The sequence below is a fragment of the Xiphophorus maculatus genome, chromosome 10 (assembly GCF_002775205.1).
Source record: "Xiphophorus maculatus strain JP 163 A chromosome 10, X_maculatus-5.0-male, whole genome shotgun sequence".
Lineage (NCBI taxonomy): Eukaryota > Metazoa > Chordata > Actinopteri > Cyprinodontiformes > Poeciliidae > Xiphophorus > Xiphophorus maculatus.
This window is the reverse complement of record NC_036452.1, coordinates 3,373,743-3,381,872: the sequence shown is the minus strand read 5'-3', so window position 1 is coordinate 3,381,872 and position 8,130 is coordinate 3,373,743. Positions and strand designations below refer to the sequence as shown.

The 8,130-nt window shown below is 33.9% G+C and overlaps 1 protein-coding gene across 4 annotated transcripts; it reads left to right on the top strand.

Moving 5' to 3' along the window:
* The first annotated feature begins 478 nt into the window (after positions 1-478).
* tnnt1 (troponin T1, slow skeletal type) lies at positions 479-8,010 on the top strand. 4 transcript variants are annotated; one of them, XM_023341576.1, is made up of 13 exons: positions 479-983; positions 3,523-3,552; positions 3,644-3,657; positions 3,739-3,761; positions 4,671-4,690; positions 4,783-4,843; positions 4,921-5,037; positions 5,625-5,702; positions 5,781-5,894; positions 6,644-6,753; positions 6,869-6,959; positions 7,313-7,353; positions 7,831-8,008. In XM_023341576.1, the coding sequence occupies exons 2-13, from the start codon at positions 3,530-3,532 to the stop codon at positions 7,874-7,876; spliced, it is 738 nt and encodes a 245-aa protein (XP_023197344.1). In that variant the 5' UTR covers positions 479-983; positions 3,523-3,529; the 3' UTR covers positions 7,877-8,008. The 4 variants fall into 4 exon arrangements, with proteins under 4 accessions (XP_023197344.1, XP_023197345.1, XP_023197343.1 ...); XM_023341577.1 differs by lacking the exon at positions 479-983 and having other exon boundaries at positions 3,235-3,552; positions 7,831-8,009; XM_023341575.1 differs by lacking the exon at positions 479-983 and having other exon boundaries at positions 3,235-3,761; positions 7,831-8,010.
* The last annotated feature ends 120 nt before the right edge of the window (positions 8,011-8,130 follow it).

Here is an 8,130-nt window from a genome sequence, read left to right as displayed (position 1 = left end):
TCAATTTTAAAACAAAAATATATTTGTGTTGGTCAATTTAAAAAAATCTAAACAAATTTCCTACAATTGTGTTAAAGTTTTGTTTTAAAAGTAAAGTTGCATCTTGGCTCTAACCTACACTGCAAAAACACAAAAGCTTACCAGCTTTATTTGCTCTAATTCTACTGCAAATATCTGAGTTTTGCCTCGTTTCAAGTGTACTAACTTAAAAGTAACTTTTATAGGAGCTTGTTTAAGTCGATAATTGTTGAATATCAATTAAAGTGCTAATTATGCTGGCAGATTATTTAACATATAGCATGAGAAATTTATCTTGTGATAATTGGAAAAACATCTGTATTTTTAAAAATTATTTTAAGGAATTATTTCTTTAAAACAACATCCTATGTTTTAATGAAAATAAGTTACTGGTAATTTATTGTATTACTCAAGCCTAGGAAGATGTTAGCACTAGAAACTAGACTTAATACTTGGTGTTATGTTTTTGCAGTGTAGTTTTATTTGGTTGGTAAAAATGGCTCTCAGGTTGTAAAAGTTGCTGCCTCCTTCCCAGTTTTTTGTGTTTTCTCCTCCAGTCCCTCCAGACCTGAGCGGATAGCCGCGTTCTGGCTGCAGCCTCTCCAGAGCGGCCGGCCGGTCGGTCTGAGCGCCGGCCACCTGTCTTCGTTTCTTATTACAGGAGTGAGGTCAGCCATCAACCCTTCTCTCATCATCCTGCATCTCATGCCTCCAAAAGCCACCAGTGATCCACATCCCAGCCAACCTTTTCCAAATTAAGGATCGGATTTACTCGCAGTTACAAATAGTTTTGTGAGGACAAACGATTGGATGTTTTCATCCGGCTGATTATTGGGAGGTGAGACCCAGAAGTGGGACGGAATAATTAGATTATCCACAACGTTCCCGGAGGATTTCGCTTTATAAACCCGCGTTTTCAACAGTTATTTACTCATCGCCGTCGGTGAACATCCGTTACCGTCCAGGTATGTCCTCTAATCACCTCCTGACTTTCTCCAGCTACGATGGTTTATTTTACAACTCTTCATTTTTAAGATGCAATCATAGCAAAACAATCAGAGTGTTTTAAAATCTGTATTCATGCATTGTTTTAATTGCAAAACCTGAACATCTTATAAAGTCTTTTTGGTCTAGTTTTTAGTTCAAATATTTTAGTAAAATTTGAATAAGACAAAACTAAGTAGCAACAAACTTTTCAGCAATAAATTAGAGCTTGTTTTAAGTCAGTAACTCCTTATTGATGAAAAAGTTCTGATTATTTCATTGATAGTTGGTGCTTTTTCAGCAGCATTAAGGATTATTGAACACAAAACTAACTTACAAGTGACCTTTCAGCAAGATATGAGCTCATTTTAAATAAATAATTCCTTAATATTGATTTAAAAACATACTAGACCTGAGTGAAATCATCTGAAAGTGAAACTAGAATTTTTATCATCAATATTAAGAAATTATTTACTTAAAACAGGTTCATATTTAAAGTAATTTAAACTAACTTTTAAATTAGTTTTGTCTTATTTTAAGTGTATAAAATAAAAATGGTGAGTGAGGAAAATAAAATATAATATTTTGGGATGCATAAATCTCGCTCTCACTAGGATGATCAGTTGTAATTATTGTGATAAATGTTAATATTGTTGTTATGACATCATCTTCAAATAATATATCTACAGTTGTTCACGCTCTCTAAGTCTAATAGACTTTATTTTGCAGAGAAGATTTGGGAAAATATTCCAAAAGTCCAAAATAAAACGCAACAACCAAAATTAGTAAAACAGAAATAAAAATAAACGTGTCTGTAAACAAAGTTGCCATTCAAAAACTTTCAGTCATCAGAATGGAAACATTTCATTTAGCTGATTAATTTCCTATTGTGAAAGGGTTAGCTGTCACTTTTTTATTATTAAAGTGAGCGTTGATGAATCTGAAATCAAGCATGGCGATGGTCAGACTGACAGGTTTATTTCTGGTGCCCTTGGACTCCCTGTCCGTCCGTCTGTCCTCTTTCAGACAGTTTAGTAACGATGCCATGAATTCCTCTCCAAATCCTCCGCTGGCTCTCGGCCCACGTCGCTGTTCAGATCCACAATCTCTGAGATGTTCACTGAAAATCTGACAACCAAAGGATCTGAAAGTCTGTTGATTTATTAAACGACAGACGGTCTCAGGGGACGAATGTCTGCCTTGTTTTTTTTAATTTTTTTCAGTTTGACAAACTCTGATGAGGTAACAGTTTGTAGTCTAAGCTGCAGTTTGTTCAAGTTTCAGTTAATAGAGGCAGAGAATAGATGGGATGACAGCAGAGTGTTTAGGTATAAATAGCAACCAGCCAAAATGCTTAATGTCTCCATCCCAGATTCTTTCTTCCAAATCAAATTAAAAGGAGGACAGCTGGTCTCCGAGTCTTTCCCTGCAGGGTAACAACACGTCTCTGTCCTCTCGTCCCTCCAGCCTCGACTGTTTGCATCCAGTTAAATACAGACGGCCTTTTTATTTTGTGTTTTTACATTTAATCAGACTAAACTTCCTATTTTCAGGTTTGGTAGGATTGTCTAAATTATTTCAGTTTGCTAACTGCCAAAATAACAAGAAAGAATTTAACAATAATCTTGTAACTTTGTCAAAATTAAAAAGTTTACACATTTTTAAATTTCTATTTAGTATTTAGTTTACTTTTTTTTTTTAAACTCTCCAAACAAAATCAGGAAAGTAGTTACACCTAATCCAAAAGTGTTATTAGACCAACGGCCCAGGAATATTCATGTTGTCATTATTGTAATTTCCCCTCCCACAAATAAATCTCAATTTATAATAATAAATCAAGCTGTGGGACCGTTGGAAAGCACACAAGAAATACATTCGTCATTTGTTCATTACAAGTTCCCACAAAAAAGGCAATTAAAAAAATTCCTTTAATTAAAAAATTAATTCACAGGATTTTTAAAAAAGGGTTTTTGTTGTAACGAGTCAGATGAACTGAAATGCACTTTTAACTTTCCTTGTAGATAAAGTTTCAGTTCCTCCTGATAGAACTGGTTTATAAAATGAAATAAAATATATCAGGCTTACAAAACGCTTTTTTAGTGTAGGTGAAATAATCTGCCAGTGAAACTAAAACTTTTTCATCCATATTAATAAATTATTGACTTAAAACAAGCTCCTATTTCTTGCTAAAAAGTTACTTATAAGTTAATTTAGTCTTATTTTAAATGTACTGAGGTTTTTGCACAATTAACTATAAATACACTCAGTAATATTTTGTGTTTTTGCAGTGAGCAGGATATTTACTAGAATCTGGAAAAACTGCAAATAACAATAGTGAAGAATCCAGAGTCTAGATTCTAGACTCTAGAATCTAGAGTCTAACATTACTGCTGCTGGGAGGAAGGATCTGTGTTGACGCTTCTTTGTGCACTTAGGATGCAGCAGTCTGTTACTGAAAGAGCTCTCGGCTTCTGAATGAAGCTTTTCTGCTGAATTTCATATTTAAGTTTTTCTCTCCAGAGTCGCCATGTCTTTTCCAGAAGAACATGGGTGAGCCAATCAAATCCAACGTTCAGTATTTATATCACTACAGTCTGTTTTTTTTAAAGCTTGTCTGATATTATCTGTTCTTTGCCTCTAGAGGCCATCAGGAGGGTAAGAACATTCACTCATTTTTTAAATAAATGTACATTTTTTCTCTCAGCTCTGTCTTACTGCTGCTGTGTTTTTCTGCAGATGATGAAGAGGAGCAGGGAGAGGAAGGTGAGCCTGTGAACAAATCAGAGGGTTATTATTAAACTTTATAATACAGGAAACTCTAGACTGTATTACAATGGAGAATTAGGGCCAGACGAAGAAAGTAAAAATAATATAAGAATAAAGTTGAAGTAATATGAGAATAAAGTCATAATAGTACAACTTTATTCTCATATTATTTAGACTTGTATAACTTCATTTTTGTAATTTCATGGGTTTAGGGTTAGGGTAAGGGTTTCATATTTTCACATTTTATTACTTTTTGTTCTTTTTTTATGTTAAATTATGTAAGGTGATCTTGAGTGTTGAGAAAGGCGCCAAGAATAAGAAGTATTATTATTAGTAGTATTATTACAACTACATTCTCATAACATTTTGACTTTATTTGTGTAATAATACTATTACTTTTTTCATAATACTGTGACATTGTTAAGTTTTTATTTTTATTTTTTCTCAGTGTGATTTTTTCTCAGTTACTTTTATTTTTGCATCTTAGGGCCAGTTTAGATAGAAAACAAGAGTAAATTTCTTTCAAAACACTCAGAAATTTTAATCTCAGAAATTTTCTAAAAAAAAAACAAGAAATATTCTGATCTCTGAAAATTGAACATTTGCAAGGAAAAACTGAACATTTATGAAAAAACTCAGAAATGTTCTAGAAAAAAACAAGGAAATTTCTGAGCACCAAAAGTTTCAATATTTCCACTTTTGGAAATTGTCTGTTTCAAAAGGACGAAAATGTTTGACTTTTTGATCTTGGAAATTTCCATGTTTTTTTGTTTAGATTAATCTCAAAATTTCAGAATTTTTTGGTTGAAATTTACTAATTTTTTTCTTTTAACTTAATGGCGAGTTTTATCAAAACAAACCCAACTCATTATTTCTGCTGCTGTTCTGGCGACCATGTCGAGGAAGAACGCCCCAGATACAAGTATGTTAAATACTGTTCATTTTTACCTACAAATAACTAAAACATGAATATTTAATGCAAATATGTGTTAATATGTTGTAATATTTGCTCAGGCCAGTGGTCACACAACTCGCACCGCCAAAAATCCCAGAAGGAGAGAGAGTTGACTTTGACGTACGTTCCTTCAGCTATAAGTTATAAGAAAAGTGTCCAAATCAGTCATAAGTGACCCTTTGTGTTCCTGCTGTCAGGATATCCACAGGAAGAGGATGGAGAAGGATCTGCTGGAGCTGCAAACTCTGATAGATGTTCACTTTGAGCAGAGGAAGAAGGAGGAAGAGGAGCTGATTGGACTCAAAGACAGAATTGTAAAGTTCCTCTGTTTTAAGGATCCTGCAGGACTGCAGTATGGAAGAAGATTAGGGCCACTGAAAACAAAAAGATATTACTTTAAAAAATTTTTTTTTTACTCAGAACTCCAACTTTAATCTCATTTGTGAGAATTTGTCTTAAAATTCTCACACTTTTCCTCAAAATTCTGACTTTTAATGTCAGAACTCAAACTTTTCTCAGAATTATGTATCTAATCTAAAAATTCAGACTTTTTTTTGTCAGAATTTTGAACATTTTCTCAGAATCAGAATTGCTTAAGTTGTTTGTGTACCATGAGGCAAATTTAAATCTAACTAATAAATTTGAGACGGTCTTTCCGTGTGGATAAATTGCAGGTTTACAAATCCTATAAAAAGAAAGAAAACAGTTGTGTAATTGTTTTCATATAATAACAGAAAAACTGACAAACACTTAAGGATAATTGGTTATTTATTTGGATTTTGACACAGATAGATACAGATTTATAATTCTGAAAAAACATCCAGTTTTTTTGTATTTTTTTCCAGTGACTCTAATCCTTTTCCGTCCTGCTCTGACTGCATTATTCTGTGTTTTAATGTAGGAGAGAAGGAGATCAGAGAGAGCTGAGCAGCAGCGTGTGAGGGCTGAAAAAGAGCGAGACAGACAGACACGGATTGCAGTAAATTATTCTAAAATTACAGGTATCATTTTTAAAATCTGCTCTGTAGAGCACGCTTTTTCAGATTAACTCTTTCAGGAAGAACGACAGAGGAAAGAGGACGAGGAAGCGAAGAAGAGAGCGGACGATGAGGCCAAGAAGAAGAAAGTGCTCTCCAACATGGGCGCTCACTTTGGAGGATTCCTTGCAAAGGTCAGTGGGATTCTTTGTCTTTTTAGCAAACAAATGTGAAACAGCACAACTGCAGCTCTAATAATTAGAACAACATTCAATATTTATTGTCACAATTTATTGTCATTTTTATGATTATGGCTGTGAGACGACAAAAGCACAAAATCCAGTGTCTCAGAAAATCAAAGATATTGTGGAAAAGTAAAAATATTGGAAACTCTTGATGTCACATCTTCATCAGCTAATTAACACAAAACAGGAAAATTTAGTGGAAGGAAAACGTTCACAAGAATATGTTTGGATATAGCACTCTGAACTTTTTTTTTTTTTAGAAATGACCTTTTGTGACTGAGTGTGAAATGAATCTATAGCATGAGTTTCACTTTCTGACGTGAGAGTTTTCCATCTTTTCCATCCATCCATCCATTATCCATTGTCCCTAGTGGGGTACGGAGGGGTGCTGGTGCCAGGCGAGAGGCGGACAGACTGGACAGGTCGCCAGTCTGTCGCACAGTGTGCTTTTTTTTTTCAAAATATATTCATTTGTGTTCATAATATTTGTATATAAGTAACTTTAACAAGCTGTAGAAGGTGTAAAACCTAATTCTGGATATCTGACCACTCTTCTGATCAAAAATGGTAGCGAACATTTAAATAAGACTTGCTTTTTAGGCATAGTTCATGAACACTTAACCATTACAGAAACTTAATGTTAGCTTGATTAATCATCCTTGACCCAGTTTTGTAAGTAAAGTTTGTATTTCCTGCAGGAAGAACAAAGAAGAGGCAAGAGACAAACAGCAAGAGAGATCAAGAAAAAGACTCTGGCAGAGAGACGGAAGCCACTGAGTATTGAGAGCCTGAAGGAGGACGGCCTCAGGTGATTCATTTACAGCGTTTCGTTTTTACAGTTTGCACAAAGTGAGACTGGAAAATTCTGGAAATAATTTAAAAATGCAATCAGGTGGTTGTCAGCTCAACTCCATGTGTTTCAGAGAGAGAGCCAAGGAGATGTGGGAATGGATCTATCAGCTGGAATCAGAGAAGTTTGACCTCACTGAGAAGATGAAGAAACAGAAATATGAAGTAAATCTTCATCTAAGCACTGCAAAAACACAAAATCTTACCAAGTATTTTTGGTCTAGTTTCTAGTGCAAATATCTTAGGACTTGAAATGAGACAAAACCAAATTAAAAGTAAATTTTCAGTGGATATAGAAGTTTGTTTTAAGTCAATAATTCCTTAATATTACTATTATTACACTCACAACTAAATATTTTTCCTGTTTCTAATAAGTTAGTTTTTTTTTAAGTGTATTTACATTAGAAACTAGGCCAAAAATACTTTCTAAGGGTTTCTGTTTTTGCAGTGAGAAAATATAAAGTTTGTTTCCAAAAAATGATCTAACTTGTGACACTTGACTCCACTTTGTTTTTCAGATCAACGTCCTGCTGAACAGAATCCAACATGCTCAGAAATTGTGAGTCAGCCATCTTTGATTCATGCACAGCTTTTAGTTACTGCATCTTTGCAGACAGGCAGCGACATCACTAATATAGCAGAAAAATAGCAGAACTGCATTTATTTTTAAAACCCTCACTGACAACTGATGGAGTGTGTTGTGTTAGACTCACTTTGCTAGAAAAAACACAAATCCTTACAAGTGACTTTTCAGCAAAAAATGACTTGTTTAAAGTGAAATACATAATCTGGTGAAGAACTAATTATTTTTCATCAATATTAAGGAAAAAGAAACTATATCTTGAAAAGATACAGGAGCTTTTCATCAAGCTCCTATATATTAATAAAAAGTAATTTGTAAGTTAGTTTTGTCTTATTTCAAGTGTTCTAAGATTTTTGCATTACACCAAAAATACTTGGTAAGATTTTGTATTTTTGCATTGTTGTGAACATTATTCTGTTGTTGTTTACTGATGCTTCTTTTGTCTTATTGCAGTAAGAAAGGCCATGGGAAGGGGAAGGTTGGAGGCCGATGGAAGTGAAGTTCCCCACATGGAAACTCAGGAGAAGATTTTCCCCAGCCTGAGGATTTAGCTGTAGTCATTTTCTTGTGTTCAGCTCTTCAAGTTTAATTGCCCATTCAGTTAATAAAACACATGCTTCAATTAAACAGGTTTTTTTTTTATACGAACTGAATTCACTACTGAAATTTTCTGCAAATACATTAACAACAATAAACATGCAGTTTGTTTGAAAAAGTTCTGGATAGTTGAAAATCCACTGAGGCTGCTGAAAA

Excerpts from the sequence above, each read along its gene's own strand:
- tnnt1 (XM_023341575.1), top strand. The coding sequence starts at position 3,687 with ATGTACATTTTTTCTCTCAGCTCTGTCTTACTGCTGCTGTGTTTTTCT. Across the intron at positions 4,844-4,920 it reads GAGAGAGAGTTGACTTTGAC|GATATCCACAGGAAGAGGAT; the intron begins GTACGTTCCTTC and ends TCCTGCTGTCAG. Across the intron at positions 5,038-5,624 it reads TTGGACTCAAAGACAGAATT|GAGAGAAGGAGATCAGAGAG; the intron begins GTAAAGTTCCTC and ends GTTTTAATGTAG.